At 41.1% G+C, this 17,025-nt stretch overlaps 1 protein-coding gene across 18 annotated transcripts in view; it reads left to right on the forward strand.

Moving 5' to 3' along the window:
* C2CD5 (C2 calcium dependent domain containing 5) overlaps positions 1 to 17,025 on the forward strand; it is a 109,141-nt gene that overhangs the window by 30,312 nt on the left and 61,804 nt on the right. For all 18 annotated transcript variants that reach the window (XR_004647242.1, XM_034782484.1, XM_034782477.1 and 15 more), the window contains 2 exons: positions 1,642 to 1,727; positions 15,710 to 15,818. Coding sequence is in view for 17 of the 18 variants with exons in the window: in XM_034782484.1 (XP_034638375.1) it covers positions 1,642 to 1,727; positions 15,710 to 15,818 (195 nt within the window). In the remaining variant the exon portion in view is untranslated. The remainder of the gene's footprint in view (positions 1 to 1,641; positions 1,728 to 15,709; positions 15,819 to 17,025) is intronic.

Consider the following 17,025-nt stretch of genomic DNA (forward strand, 5'->3'; position numbering starts at 1 on the left):
CTCTTCATTTCATGTCAGTCTGTTTTTAGTATTGTATAGTCCCTTGTAAATGCTATTTGGGTCTAATGCAAAATAACATAAAATAACTTAATTTTATTAATGGGACTATACAGATGCTAATCTTTGTTTCCTTATCCAAGAACAGCTAAAAATATTTCATTTCCTGTATATAAATAACATTTTAGACATGATAGCATTTGTCAGTTTTGAAATGAGTGAATAAATGAAGTGCCAACAACAACAGTCCTTAAGTTTGTTTAAAACAAAAAGTCCTCACACATTTACATGGAAAAATCTCTTTCCTTCTTTATTGTTACTGGATTTTTTAGCAGAAGAAATGAGACAGGGAAAGTAGCAATGTATTGTCTGTTTTAAAATAGCAGTTAGGATAACTTTAAAAATATTCCCTTCAATCATAACTTCATTCACCTTGTTCCTGATGCTTTTTTTTAGTTTTGTTCTTCATTTTTATTAGTGTTTTCATTGATGTCTCTGAGAGTATTGAAAGGTATAATTGCTGATACACTGAAACCAAATAAGTATCAATTTAGTTCTGAGGCACGTAGACAGATCTGACTATAAGAAATATCAGTGAAGTATGTTCTTAGGTATGAAATGCCACCAAAGTGAATCCGATTCACCAAAATTATGATTATTTGTAGGAAAAACACAGCCTTGGTATATGTTTTATTCCTGGATTTCGTAACTGTGAAGCAACAAATGTCTTTTAGCAAGCAAATCACAGATACATTTGGTAGTTTAGAATGCTCAACAGTAGTCCATGGGTGATCTGAATGATTCAGATGAGTGAATGTACTCTACATAAATGTTAAATTAGACTGTCCTTCAATTCTAAGTTACAGTATCCTTTTCAGAGTTAAAATTTAAATTGAAAGTTAAACATTTGTTATATGCTTGCCCTTACAGTTTTCTCTTTGGGCCAAATCTTATAGTGACTTCAGTAGGAGTTGTGTACATGTGGAAACTGAAGGTTTGAGCCCCAACTCATGAGGAAAAATGATTGAGCTACTCTGAAACTGTATGAACCTCACGACATGGAATCTTTTTTTAACTGCTACTGTAAATAATTCTTGGACACAGGTCCATAGTTGGCTTTATAGCAGAAATCTTGGCCAATAGCACTAGTAAGATTACTTCTAGTTTAGCACTTTTGAATTAGGACTGATCCTGCAATACTCACTGCTGTGAATTGAAACTTTGACTGTAACTGCTTGTGAAAATAAGGATTACGGAGCTGATCCTGTGCCTATTGAAACAGATAGCAAAAACACTCTTGCATCCATGGGAAAAAGATCAAGGCATACTGTAGAACTAAGAGGTGCAAACCCCTAGGCCCTTATTCTTATTTACACTAAGGTCCTGTACACCACTCTGACACTATAAAGGGACTTAAAGTGCAATTTATGTTCACCCTAATGCCCCTTTACATTTGCACTAAAGGGAAGTATAGTATAAATGTGAATAAGATCCTTAGTCTTCAGTGTGCCTGATTGGTAAAAATAAACTTTCAGAAGTTTCTAACTATAATTTGTATCATAGGTTTTAAAAAAAATCGGAGACTAATAAATACAGTCTGTAACTTGTTTCTCTGGATGTTATTTATGTGCTGATATTCTTTAGGAATGGGCAGTGGAAGTGCTGGAAAAGAAGGGGGACCATTTAAAGCTCTATTAAGACAACAGACGCAGACAGCTCTGGAGCAAAGGGTAAGGAATACATGATGATTATATTTTATACTTATATTTCTAATGTAATCCTAGTAGAGATTTAACTTTAATAAAAGTAAATATTTCCTTTTGACAGAATTATTTTGTCAATATTTGTTTTATTTTGCAACCGCCAAACTTAATAAACCTCTGTTAAACACATTGTTTACTAGCCCTTTTTTATAGACAAATTATACTGATTGTAATATTAAATATATTACTGAAACAACATGAAAAAACTGAAACAAATAATTCTAATCTGCCTAATGATGAAATGCTGTAGTTATTGTTACAAGACGCAGTGATAACAAAGGAGAATTGAGTGTTTAAATGCATAGATTATCGATGCAGCTGTCATTTTATTGCTGTAATAGCTTTATTCTTAATTGAATTTTGGCAAAAGACAGACTTGATTTATTCAGAAATGTGGGGCCAGATTTAAAGATGCTGAAGAGGAGGCTTACTTAATTTATAGATAAAAACAGAACTGGTAGCATGACTTAACTCATATTGTATTATATGAATGGGTTTTATTTTTTAGTTATCTTTTATAATAAATCCCAAACTATAAAGCATTGACATTGAAATCACTATTAAGGGGTATTGGATTAAAAATAACCTTCTGCAGTGTTTGGCAACACTGTACATTCAATTAAATTTATGTTTCTTCTTTGAGTGCTTGCTCATGTCCATGCCAATGTAGGTATGTGGTTGCCCTGAGCACCGCCTCCGGAAAGCTTTTCCCTCCAGTGGTATCCATTGGGTTGGCTCTGGTGCCCCCTGGAGTCACATGCTCATAGCGTTATAAAGGGTCCCGCCGACCTGCAGTCCCCCTCATTTCCTTCTTACCACCCGTGATAGTTGCTGGAATTGCCTTGTCCTTGCACTCTGGAAGTACTCCCTCATTGGACTTTCTAACCTCATTGTATATTGTTATCTTTATTCTTAATAGTTAAATTTCAGATTTTAGATAAATAATGAGGTTAGCGGAACCCCATTCAGTGGGGTTAATCCCTTCCCGGCACCAGGGTATGTCTCGGTCTCTGAGGTTTAAGCCTTGTGCTTCTTGCCACAAGCCTATGCCTGTGAATGACCCCCATTCCAGCTGCCTTAAATGCCTGGGGGAAGCTCATGTACGGGAGTGCTGTAAGATCTGCAAAGACTTCAGGCCCCACACCAAAAAAGATAGACACACTAGGTTCAGATTTATCCTCATGGAGGCAGCACTACGACCTCCCTTGGAGCCGGGTCACTCAGAGTCGGCACCGAGTACTTCAGCCTCAGTAAGGAAAATCCCCCGCTACTCTGTAGGAGACTCAGCACCATTCCTCATCACTGGCACCGAGGAAAGACACTCCTGCTTCTTGAGAGACTTGACACAGTCCACCATCCCCAGTGCTGAAGAAAAGTGCTCCGGCGAGGGAACCTCGGCACCACTCTCCATCACCGGTGCTGGGAAAGAAGCAGAAAAAGACTGATAGATGTCGTTCCCCAACCCTGAGGTTGGTGGGGCAGAGACATACTAATACAGTCTGACCCACGTCAGGCCACTCTGTGGTTCCAACAACCCTTGCGGCGCCATTGACTCAGGCCCTGGAATGGGTACCGTTGAGTCTGGTATTGATCGACTCTCCACCGCAAGAGAAACACCAGAGTTCCACTGCCCTGGCGGTACTGTCAACTCCAGAGGCATTTGCAGCAGCGAGAGATTTACTCTCTCTACTGGTACTGCCATCCCCAGCCATACGGGAACTGTCAGTGGTGGCACCAGCGGGAAGGACCTCCACAGAACTGAGGTCTCAGGTGCCTTCAAAAGGAATCTGGTCATGATTGCCCAGCCCCCGTCACCTCCCTCCCGGCACTGGTCGGCACTGTTCCAACTTGGTCTCTGGGAAGGGAATCTTCAGAGACAGACTTGGAGGCAGAGTCATATGTTTCTCTCAGGAGCTGGCTGTCACTACAGCCGGCACTGTCCGGCCATAGACCTGAGTCAAGGCATCCCAACCACGCTTGGCCACAGGGACAGTGGCAGATGCCAGGACAGTGTCTTTGCTGGAAACCCTCGGCTTTCTCTCTGATGCAAGGGTCACATTCCAGAAGGTAATACTCCGTGGCGTCAAAGTCCAGAGCGCCTCCAGTGCTCCACTTTGAGCAAAATCCAGGCTCTGGTACAGAGACTGGTGCTGAATATCAAGACCCAGCACCGCGAGACACATTTTGTGCCGAGGGCGAAGAACAGTGTCCTCTATGTGTACAGGCGTCCTCCTCCTTTCCAAATGAGGCTGTCTTGGGAGCAGACGTAGTGCCCTTCCAAGTCGACTACAAGACTCATCAGGAGCTCCTCAAAATAGTGGCTCAAAACCTGAGGATCCAGGTAGAGGAGATCAGGGAGTCCTCCCATGCCCTGGTAGACATTCTAGCAGCAACAGGCCCTTCAAGAGTGGCATTGCCCCTGAACAATGCTATTAAGGACCCATCAAGGCATTGTGGAGGACCACAGCATCCCTTCAGCTGACGGCAAAGAAAACTGAAAAGAAATACTTTGTCCTGGCTAATGGGTATGAATTCCTTTATACACACCCACCACTGGGCTTCTTTGGTTTATCAGCAGCCAATGAGCGGAAACGACAGTCAGCAGGGGTCAACCCCCAAGGCCAAGGACACCAAAAAAATTAGACCTCTTCAGCAAAAAGGTCTATTCAACAGGTGGTCTCCAGCTCAGGATCACAAATCAACAAGCGCTCCTGAGCAGGTATGATTTTAACTCCTGGGACTCATCCTGAAATTTAAGGAGTAATGTCACAGGAGTCCAGGCGAGAATTTGCAGGCAAATCTATGGCAAAAGTGTCCCTGCAGGCAGCTGTAGATGCAGCGGACTCTGCAGCCTGATCCATGGCCTCAGTGGTGGCAATGCATCGAAGCTCTTGGCTTCAATCCTTGGGCCTACTTATGAGGTTCGACGGACATTGCAGGACCTTCCTTTTGAGGGTATATCACTTTTCTGAGCAGACAGACTCCAAGCTGCATAGCCTAAGGACTCGAGGGCCACCCTGAAGTCCCTAAGGCTTTATACACTGGCACCTGCAAGGAAACATTATAAGCCTCAGCTGGCCAGTCGATTCTTCCCGCCATCTGCCTGGCAAGACCACAATAGGAGGAAGAGCAGGGGCTTTAGGAGAAGACCTCCGCTGCAATCGTCTTCCGTGCCTGCCCCCTGCAAACACTCTGTGGCATCTAAGCAGACGTTTTGATGGGATGCGTGGGGAAGACATATCAGGACAGAACTTGGATCCAACTTCCCCAGTTTTTGTGGACTGTTTATCTCATTTTTGTTGGGCATGGGCCTGTATTGCCTCAGATTGCTGGGTGCTACGCATGATAGCACTGGAATACACTCTTCAGTTCAGTTGTGTGCCCCCACCACCCGTCCCTCTTCAGGGAGCCTTCTCACAAGGAACTTCTAGCCCAAGAGGTGCAGTCGCTCGTAAGGGTGGGAGCCGTGGAAGAGGTTCCACTGGAATTAACGGAAATAGAATCCCCGGCCCCTTGTTTCCTAATGTCAAAAGTCAGTGGCAGTCTCAGACCAATTCTGGACCTGTGAAAACTTAACTTATTCATGAAGAAACTAAAGTTTCACGTGGTCTCTTTGGCTTGCATCATCCCCTCCCTGGGGACTGGTACACTGCCCTTGATTTGAAGGACACCTACTTCCATATCTCAGTCTCTTTCAGGGACACAGAAGATTGAATCTTGTGCACTACCAGTACCGGTGCTCCCATACGGCCTATCAGGGGCACCTTGGGTGTTCACAAAGTGCATGGCAGTTGTTTCAGCTTTCCTGAGGAGACAGGGTGTCCAGGTCTACCCTTTCCACGACGACTGGCTGGTCACAGGTTCATACCAAGATCCAGGTGGAGCCCAATGTAAAGTTAATACAGTCAACAATCCAGAACTTAGGTCTGCTAATAAATATGCAGAAGTTTACTCTCTCCCCATTTCAAAGCATAGAGTTTATCGGGACGATCCTCAGGTCGGTCCAAGCCAGAGCCTTCCTCCCAGAAGCATGATTTCAAGCAATAGGGTTGCTTATAGAGAGCCTTAGAAATCACCCCATCACCACAGCCAGAAACTGCTTGAAGCTCCTGGGCCACATGGCATCATGCACCTAAGTGATGCAGCATGCGAGACTTCGGCTCAGGTCTCTCCAGGCGTGGCTGGCATCTGTATACTCACGGAGCTGACACCATTTAGATGCAGTCATCGCAGTTCCTTCATCTGTGATTGCTTCCCTCCATTGGTGGCTAGACCCACGGGCAGTGTGTGCAGAAGTCCCATTTTCAAGACCCCAACCATCAGTGTTTCTTGTCACAGATAGCTCAGCATCCGGCTGGGTTACTCACTTGGGATCCCTCAGAACTCCGGGCCTCTGGTCTTCAGAAGAGCTCTTGCTACATATCAACGTCAGGGAGCTCAGGGCAGTTTGCCTGGCCTACCAGGCATTCCAGCCCCATGTGGCGGGCAAGTGTGTGTCAGTTCTCAAAGACAACACAATGGCGATGTTTTATATCAACAGGCAGAGAGGAGCACGCTCCTTTCACCTGTGCCAGGAAGCACTGCATAGCCCACTCAATCCACCTTGGGGCCTCTGATCTGTCAGAATCACAGAATGAACTAGCAGATCACTTTATAGCTACTTCTTCAACCACCACGAATGGTCCATTCGTCCAGATGTTGTGAAAGTCACTTTCCAGAAGTGGGGAGCTCCCCAGATCGGTTTGTGATGAAACACAACAGGAAATGTCTCCAATTCTACTCCTTTCTGGGTCACAGCTCCAGGTCTCTTGCAGACGCTTCCTCCTCCCTTGGACGGGTCATCTCTTTTACATATTTCCTCCCATTCCTCTCATGCACAAGGCCTTGATGAGGATCAGAAGGGACAAAGCGGGAGTCATCCTGATAACCCCTGCCTGGCCTCACCAGCATTGGTTTACCATGCTCCTAGACCTTTCAGTGGAAACACCAATCCGTCTACCTCTGTTTCTAGACCTAATCTTCCAGGACCACGGCTGCCTGTGTCACCTGAATCTCGAGTCCCTCATCTCTTGGCCTGGAAGCTCCATGGCTGAACCCCTCAGAGCTAGCATGCTCGGGCCGGTTTGTGAGGTACTTCTGGAAAACCATCCACTAGAGTCACTTACCTGGCAAAGTGGAAAAGGTTCTTGATCAGGTATATGCAGAAGGGTGTCTGACCTATGCAATCAACAATGCCATTCATTCTAGATTACTTACTCCACCTGAAACAAGGCCTAACTGTGTCATCTATTAGGGTCCATTTGGCTGCAATCTCAGCTTTTCACCCATGGGAGAATGGCTGTTCTGTATTCTCAAACTCCATCTGTAGTTGGTTTCTTAAGGGCTGTGAGATATTGTACCCCCGGGTACTGCAAACAGTCCCTCTGTGAGATCTCAACTTGGAATTGTCAAGACTGACAGGATCCCCATGTGAGCTGCTGGCAATGTACTCTCTGCTCTACCTGTCCTGGAAGGTGACCTTCTTGGTAGCCATTACTTCTGCCAAAAGGGTCTTGGGGATTCAGGCCCTCATTTCAGAACCACCTTACACAATATTCTTCAAGGACAAGGTCCAATTGCATCCACATCTGGCTTTCTTTCCAAAGGTGGTTTCACAATTCCATAGTAACCAGGATATCTTCCAACTGGTCTTCTATCTGAAACCACGTGCCAACAGACAGGAACAGAGACTCCACGGGCTGGACATTAGACGTGCATTAGCCTTATTCATAGAAAGAACTAAATCATGTCAGAAATCCACTCAACTATTCATGGCCATTGCAGACAGGATGAAAGGTCTTCCAGTCTCAGCCAAAAGAATTTCATCATGGTTCACTTCCTGTATGTGCACATGCAACGACCTGGCAAAGATCCCAGCCCTGACGGCACATTCCACAAGGGTCAAAGCATCTTTGGAAGCATTCGTGGCACAAGTTACTATCCATGACACTTGTAGAGTGGCAACATGGTCGTCAGTTCACACTTTTGCGTCTCACTATGCCATCACCCAACAGGCTAGAGATGATGCTGGATTTGGCCGAGTAGTGCTATAATCAGCATGCCAGTAAACTCTGAACCCCATCTGCACAACTGCTTGGGAGTCACCTACATTGGAATGAACATGAGCAAGCACTCAAAGAAAAAGGGGTTATTAACCTTCCATAACTGTTGTTCTTTGAAATGTGTTGCTCATGTCCATTCCAAAACTCTTCCTCCTACCCCTCTGTCGGAGTTAGCCAGAAAAAAGGAACTGAGGGACCTATGGCTCAGTGGGACCCTTTATACCAGCGCTGTGAATGCACGAGTCCAGGGGGCACCAGAGCTGACCTGATGGTTATCACTGAGGGAAAAACTTTCTGGTGGCAGTGCCTGGGGAAGCGCATACCTACATTGGAATGGACATGAGCAACACATCTCGAAGAACAACAGTTACGGAAGGTTAGTCACTGTTTTGTTGTTGTTGTTGTTTTAACTGAAAATTGAAGAAACGCATGGTAAAAAAAAAAAACTGGTGTGTGTATTTAACTGTCAGATTTATATACACACACACACACACACACACACACGTATTATATATTATACCATGTGTTATATTGCAATTCTCAAAACATATTTTATAATTTAACACTGGCTACATCTACACTAGAAGTGCTACAGTGGCGCAGCTGTGGTGAAGATGCTCTAGCCGAAGGGAGAGAGCTTTCCCATCAGATGTGGTAGCTATAGCATTGTCTACACTGGCGTTCAGGTCAGTATAACTTATGTTGCTTAGGGATGTGGAGTATTCACGCCCCTGAGCAATGTAAGTTTTACCAAGGTAAGATCTAGTGTAGACAAGGTCACTATCCAGAGTCTCTAGAGGAATAGAGAATGGAGACCAGTTTTCATTTAATAAGGGCTTTGATCTAGCCGAATTACATACTTGATGCCAAATGTATGTCCAGTCAAAAACACAAACGAAATATACTTTTTTTTTTAATGAATAGCTACTTATATGAGAAAGTGGATGATTGTCTTTTCATATTTTGTTGTTCATTACTAAGGAAGGATCGCCTCATAGGTTCTGTCGAAGGCGGGTATGTTTCAAAATATTGTGTGACCTTTTTCTTTGAGTTCTTTTTTTCTTGTATTGAAGACTTTTCTAATTTTGAACTATCATTTTAAAATCGTGTTTTCTTTTTTGCAAGGTTTTGCCAGATTTCTTTGTGATCTTGTTGATGTGGGGTTTTTATATTTTTTGTTTTAATTTCAAGAACATTTAGCAAACCAACATACTTCTGCTTAACTAATATTTGGCATGATTGTACATTTCACTTAAAATTTTCATTTATATTTTAATACAAGTACATAGCTTTTGCTTGTAATGCTTCAGTTTGGAAATAAACTAACACTTTTTAAAAGCTTTTCCCTGTGTGCCCTTGTTTGTGCTAGCATATGAGATATTCTGTGGCTGTAGATCTATCATTTCAATAAAAAAGCGTCTGAAAAACAAGATTTTTAAAAGATCAAGCAAATGCCAGGCACATGTAGCGTTTCAGTGTGAGTTTGTTTTTATTATTTATACTGTTTTAATAACACATAGCTTTATAATACCTAGTGAAGAAGAATCATGTTATAAAAAGTAGGGCTGTCAAGGAATTAAAAAAATTAATCGTGCTGTTATACAATAATATAATACCATTTATTTAAATATTTTTGGATGTTTTCTACATTTTCAAACATATGTCCCTTCATGTTTCAGCTACCATTCCAGAGGACATAGACTGATTTTGTTTTTTTGGTGGTGCGGGTTCTGTAGTTTCCACGTCAGAGTGTTGCTCTTTTAATCTGAAAGCATGCTCCACACCTTGTCCCTCTCAGATTTTGGACAGCACTTCAGATTCTTAAACCTTGGGTCAAGTGCTGTATCTATCCTTAGAAATCTCATTGGTACATTCTTGTGTTTTGTCAAATCTCCAGTGAAAGTATTCTTAAATAGAATAACATGTGCTGGGTCATCGTCCGAGACTGCTATAACCTGAAATATATGGCAGAATGCGGGTAAAACAGAGCAGGAGGCATAAAATTCTCCCCCAAGGAATTCAGTCACTAATTTAATAAATGCATTATAAGCATGGAAGCATGTCCTCTGGAATGGTGGCCAGAGCATGAACAGGCATACGAATGTTTAGCATATCTAGCACATAATACCTTGCAGTGCCGATACAAAAGTGCCATGCGAACACCTGTTCTCACTTTCAGGTGACATTGTAAATAAGAAGCGGGCAGGATTATCTCCCATATATGCAGGGGTGAAAGTAACTTAAAGGATTTACCGGTACGCAGGACTCCTGAGCAGGGGTGTGGCCTCAACCAGAAGAGGCGGGGCCTTTAAATCACCCAGGAGCTACCAGCGGCAGAGATGGCTGGGAGCCCCGGGGCTCGGGTGCGAATTAAAGGGCCCGGGTCTCCGACCACCACGGAGCTCCGGGCCCTTTAAATCGCCGCTACCCTGGGGTGGCAGGACTGAGGTGGAGATTTAAAGGGCCTGGTGCTCCTGCCACTGCGGGGAGGCTCCGGCTGCTTCAAGGAGCCCCGGGCCCTTTAAAGCGCTGCCGGAGCTCCGGCAGCGAGGCTCAGGCGGTGCTTTAAAGGGCCCGGGGCTCCCTGCAGCGGCTGGAGCCCTGGGCCCTTTAAATCACCGCCGGAGAAGCTGGTCCAGTCCGGCACGGCATACCGGCTCTTGCCACTATGCCGTACCGTATCGTACTGGCTTACTTTCACCTCTGCATATATGTAAATAGACTTGTTTGTCTTAGCGGTTGGCTGAACAAGAAGTAGGACTGAATGGACTTGTAGGCTCTAAAGTTATACACTGTTTTGTGTTTGAGTGCAATTATGTAACAAAAAATCTTCATTTGTAAATTGCACTTTCACGATAAAGAGATTGAACTACAGTGCTTGTATGAGGTGAATTAAAAAATACAATTTCTTTTGTTTATCATTTTTACTGTGCAAATATTAAAAAATAATAATAGAAAGTGAGCACGATATACTTTGTATTCTGTGTTGTAATTAAAGTCAACATATTTTAAAATGTAGAAAAATATCCAAAAATGTTTAATACATTTCAATTGGCATGCCATTGTTTAACAGTGCGATTAAAACTGCGATTAATTGTGATTCATTTTTAATCACAATTTTTTTTTTTGAGTTAATCACGTGAGTTAACTGTGATTAATGGACAGCCCTAATAAAAAGGGTTATATAAGATTATGCCTTTAGGGATAGAGCAGATCATGTGGAATATTAGTTGAGTATCGTAACTGTGATAGTATTCTACTGCCAAGAGCCTTGGGTTTGAGATGCCTTTAGCTACACATTTCCCATCTTTCTGCAGCATCAAAAAATGACTAGGGGCAGGTAGAGAAGGAGAGTTGTATCTGAAAGGGTTTCAGGAGCTTATAAATTGTCCTACGTATGTATAAGATTATATACCTAAATTGTAAGTACTGGTCAGTGTTGCTTAAGATGACATTAACGCAATTAGTTGATATACTGTGTGAGAATTAGGGAATTTTAAAGAAAGTTCCTTTATCTGGACTAGGGCAATCATATTTCAAGTTCCCAAATAAAGGATACTGCAGGTGGGGCTGGAGGGAGGATACATTTGGGGGTGCTGGAGGTTGTACTTGGAAGGAATTTTGGGGGGGGGGTTCCAGAGGGGTGTCTCTGTGTACTGGTAAGGGGTATTGGGGGAGCGCCAGAGGGGGTATCTGTGGTCTCACAGTCGAGGTGTGGGGGGCAGTGTTGTGCTCCCTGTCTTGGTGGCATGGAGGCTGGATCGGGCCCGGGACACAGTGCCAGCCTGTCAGTCAGTGCTTCCCTGTGGGCCTCTTCTTTTCCCCAGGGCAGGGAGCTGGGGCTTAGCCCTTTCACCCCTCCCATCCCGGCCCTGAGTACCTGTAGCAGGGCAGTCAAGAGGCGCTTGGCGGCTCTGCTTACCTGGTGGGCCAGGATGGGGCAAACAGGAACTGGCAACTGCGGATGCGGAGGAGGGATCAATTGGGGTTCAGAAGCGGCTTTTTCTGAGCTGCAATGTCTGGTCTGCAAGGAAAAATCCAGGACATTTCCTCTTATTTCAGAAATCTGCCAGACGGCGATCAGCGGGCCAAAAAAGAGGTCATATCTGGGAAAACCCGGATGTATGGGAACCCTAATCTAGACATTTCCAGGGTTTTTTTAGGGATCATATTGTTGGGTTTTTTACTCAAGTAACCTGAACTTCAAAACAGCAAAGATTTTGATGGAAGGATAATCTTGATAACAATTCTGCTGTGAAAATATATAGCTGTCTTGTATTATCCTCTCTGTATACACATATATTAATTTTTATATTATGTTTTTAGTGACAGGATGTCTATTCACAGTATTTGCAACTGTAACACAGTTTTATGTACAAATGTATATACTTTGTACATATTTTTGTACAAGTGTCTGTATCTATTTCTATATAAGACTTGATCCTCTTGCCGTCCTTCTCAGTGGACAAACTCCAGATGACTTTAATGGTGCAGGATTAAGCCCACATTTCTTACAAAGGGAGCTAAATGCTGCTCTCAGTTTCACTTGTGCAATCCTAATGATTATAGCTTAGGCTAGTGCAATGGTTCTCCAACTTCTTCATTCTGTGGATCACTTCTCTGAACCCTCTATCACCACTGCTTCGTTTTCAAATAAGATGGTCTCCATGGAGCACGGTTAGAGATCTGTCATCCTAGTATATTTTCATTATTTTGTATTTTGTGTTTTATATGTACTTACACATACACACTTAAATAAATGATTGGAAACACACACACATGTACATATGCACTCACTCTTACATTTTATAGACATTGTAGAAGTAGTATGTGATACATAAGTATGAATGAAGAGCTTATTGCAAGCTCATCAAATTGACCAGGAGTGGCAGTTTTAAAGTAACTGTCTAGAAACAGTTATTGCTTTCAACCAGTGCCAGTATTCCTCCAGTATCTATGCTGTTCTGTGCAAAATACATGCCTGCTGGTTTCAGGTGGATTTACTGCTACCCGTGCTACCGCAGCTATACTGCTATTTGTACTTATGCTAGCTCTCACTTAGTTTGCGCGAGTGTGTGTACACAAGCAGGGGAATCATGCCCCTAGTTCCTAATGTAGACATAGCATAAGAGGTAATACAATGATAGTGTGAAGTAGTATTGGCAAAATGATCACTATTCTCAGTTGGTTAGCTAGTTCATTTGTGAAATAAATTACAGTTCTTTGGTGTTCCTAAATATGGCAGATATTTGTTAGGGTTTTTTGGGCACTGTTTTATGGGTAGTCCATTGTCAGCTGTCAAATAACAGAGAAAAGAACTACTGAAATATTATAAAACATTGGTTACTATGGGATCCATATTTGACCGGGTTGTACTGTGAAAAATATACATTCAAAATTTTGCAGTATTATACAAACTAATACATACAGTATGTGGTATGGGTAAAACAATTGGCAAGGGGCACTCCAAGTTGTTTATCTCACAAATAAGATGAAACTTCCTCAGTTTTATAAGAGCTGAATGAGACATCACTTTTAGGAAAATAAGAGCACTTGAGAACACTGAGGGTTCCTGGATGCAGTTACATAGGTTTGTTTAGGTGTCTAGAATTAATCTGACAGGATATAGTCCTCAGTTCAGCAGGATACCTAAGCACATACAGAATTTGCAGAACCTGAGTAGACACTTCAGCACATGCTTAGGTATCTTGACGATTGGGGACATAAATAACATACATTGACTAAAAATATTCCTGATTTTTTTTTTTTTAATTTAAATTTACAAGTGACTAGTGGACGTACCATTTTGTTTTAATAATATGTTGTTATGGATTATCCCTGCAGAAGAAATGTCAGGAGACTGTAACTAAACTAAAAATTATCTTTAATAAATAACGTTATCAAAAGGAATAAAAAAAAAGACAGAAGTAATTTATACATTTCCAGATGGATAAAAGCATAATAATTAAGGTCTGCTTGTTTTTCAGTGGTGGGTAAGCATAATCTCTTTTGGTGTTTATAGTTTACTGTATTAATATAACCTAAACATAGTATGGCCTTAAATTTATTTAAAAAACCCTTTAAAATGCATATAAAATAGAAATGTTTTAAAATGCCATGTCCATTCCTCAATAGAAAAGCTCTTCTGCCAGTTTAGTTACTTAGCATCTTTAGTGTTTAAAACCAGTAAAGTTTAACTGAGCAAAACTGTCAGTTATCAACATAAAATTATTAAGAGATAATATTATATAGATTGATATGGAATTATGTGGGAGAAAATAAATATCAATATACTTTTCAAAGGTTCACATTCCAGTCCTTGTGTAAAGCCAGAGCAAAAGAGATTTGTAAGGGCACTAGAAAGATATTGATGGCCTGGAATCTTCCCCCTTGTAGCCTACAGGGCTCTGTATGGAGCATCTGCACACACTGTGTTGTAGTAGTGGCTGCCTGGCTCCTCCCTCTACAAACTATTGTAATCCACTGGATCCCAGCAGGTTTCAATCCCACTGTCTGTACCCTGACCAGTCCTCTGGCTTGTCTACAAGCAGCTGTATATGGCTGCAGAGTCACTCTTTGTAATCTCTCTGCTTTCTAATGCCTCCATACAACAGAAATGCAATATTTTTGATTTTCAGCAATACCCTAGGGTGACTCCAGGGTTTGAGTCTTAATCATTTTTTTTTTAATGCCATTCATTGCCTCAGGAGATTTGATAGTCTCTGTTTAAGCTGCCCTTTGTCAGTTGACTAGAATCTGAGTGGAATGCTTAATTTAGGCAATCACTTTAAAATTACAATATTCTTTTTTAACACTTAATCAGCCATGAAAACTGTATAAAATAACCATTGTTGCATGACTCATTATTTTCTTGCCTCTCTGTTTGTAGAATTGGCAGATGGAAACCCATCTCCTTTCCCCCATAAGTATGCTATATTTCAGTATGTATGTCTATAATTATAAAATTAAATCTGTCCATCTTGGGCCCATCTCATTTGAATGTGAGGAATTTATTTCACAGCACATACATTGTGAAAAACTATGTCAAGCCCTTAGCCTTGTTTCTCACAGAGACTGTCTTGAGTAGGTGGTCTGGACATGGTGGAGTATTGCTTTCTCATTTTTGCTGCAGATAGTAAAAAATGTGTCTAAGGAAAAGAATTTAGAATGATTGGTGATAGTGACTATTTCTTAATCTAGTAAAGAATGGTCTAATAATTGTACTTCAAAATCTTTCACTTTTATTCTAAAGACGTGAATAATTTTTGTTTTATCCAGAGCCATTGGTGCTGTCAGACCAGTCTCCGTTGGCATTTGTGTTAGATGCACTTTATCTAATAAAGTTCTCTTCATGCTTGCAGGAGCAAAAATCAGTTCCACTCAAAATTTGGATACCAAACTACCCTCAGTTGTAGTAACCAGCACTAAAAAGTGCAGAGGCATAAGTAAGTTAAATACTAAGCCTCATCACTTCAGAAAATAAATAACATTTTTATTTCACTCTTTTAGTGTACCTTTAAAGGAAAAAAAAAGCTAATGTAGGCTTTGTAAAGTTAACATTTTAATAAGATTTGGGTTGTTAATTAATATCCATATCCGAATGCAAATCTATGGGGGAAAAGTAATTTTACTGCTTAGAATACTTTTGCTAATACCACATTATGTTGGATACTTGAATGGCATACAAGTGATATAGTGCATAAAGCTTATAAGCTTAAAATAAGTGTTTTGCCTAATGTTAATGCTTTGCCTGTATTTCAAGGAGCATAATAAATTCCTGCATGTTGATTGACAGACAGCAATGTTTTACAGGTGGTCACCTGTTGTTTATATTTTTAATCCTAACAGGAATTTCCCTTTTTTACCTTGACGGCCTTTCCACCTGGCTTCCTTGTCCATGTTGGTGGTGTGGTCAGTGCACGCTCTGTGAAGCTTTTGGACCGCATCCACAATCCTGGTATGTTCACTAAAGAAATCTTTTTTTCAGTCATGTCTCACTGTGACCTTGGATTTCTGGATTTTTTTTTTTTTTTTTAAATAAAAAAAAAATACTAAAACAACATTGTAGTTTTCCAGATAAGAATGAGAATTTAAAAAATATTAGTTATGTGGGGAAAAGATTTTTAGTGAGAAACTCTTCAGCAATTTTTTCTTAATGTTTTTGGTGTAATGAAGCAGTAAGGGACTGAACCTAATAAAGTAGAACCAGAATTAATGCCTTTGGATTTTGAAGCTGTGGGTTAATTTTTGGCCAAGGTTTAATGTTAACTTTGATGCAATTCTGAAATGAAATGTTTTATGTGAAAGCCATGAAAGCAGATGAAATCCTTCATGTTAACTTTAAACTTTGTTTAATTTCCAGGAGTTTTTAAAAACTTTAAAGATTGCCCACAGTTTAGCTCATCCAGTGTTTTTGACTCTTAAGTGATATAAACAGAAACAACTTTTTATTTTGCAACAAGTGAAAACCTTAAAGTAATTTTCTGTAGATAATTTTTCCTTGGAAACTCCAACGCTAATGCATTTTGCATGCTCTGTTTCTGGCATCAGAGTTAAGCAGCTCTTGGCTGTTAGTACTTCATCTTGGTATTATTCACTGAATCAAATGGAAAATATGCTTAAAAATAAAAGATTTGAGTTGGTCAGTTCCCCTGAAACAGAGGCAGATTAAAGAAAAATAGCATCTACTGTGGTTTTGCGTTCACTAGCCAGGAGTAATTAGCTTTTAAAATTTTTGCAAATGCATCTTTTTCAGGCATCAGTCTTTTTTTTTTTTAATCTTTTACCTGTCCTTGACTTCCCACACTATCTGTGATTTCTGCAAATGGGTCTAGATAACTTACATTTTATTGAGTCTTAAACCAATAACTTGAACAGAGAATGTGAAACAAAATTCACGAGTCACATAAATGTAAGAAAACTATTTTTGAGGGGTTTTTGAAGTGACTAAGTACACACATTTTCTTTTCCCTGCCTGTAATCGTCTAAGGTTTTGTTTTATTCCTATGTATGCAATAGTTAGAAGATGAAAAGAAATATCCTAATGCATTACAGGATAAATATACTCAATTTATGTATGGCCTCAACTCTCCTGACTTGCAGTTAGCTTGGGGTTTTACATACTTACCTTAAATGTGATACTAATAAATCCTTGATTATTTTAC

Source organism: Trachemys scripta, chromosome 1 (genome assembly GCF_013100865.1).
Source record: "Trachemys scripta elegans isolate TJP31775 chromosome 1, CAS_Tse_1.0, whole genome shotgun sequence".
Classification (NCBI taxonomy): domain Eukaryota; kingdom Metazoa; phylum Chordata; order Testudines; family Emydidae; genus Trachemys; species Trachemys scripta.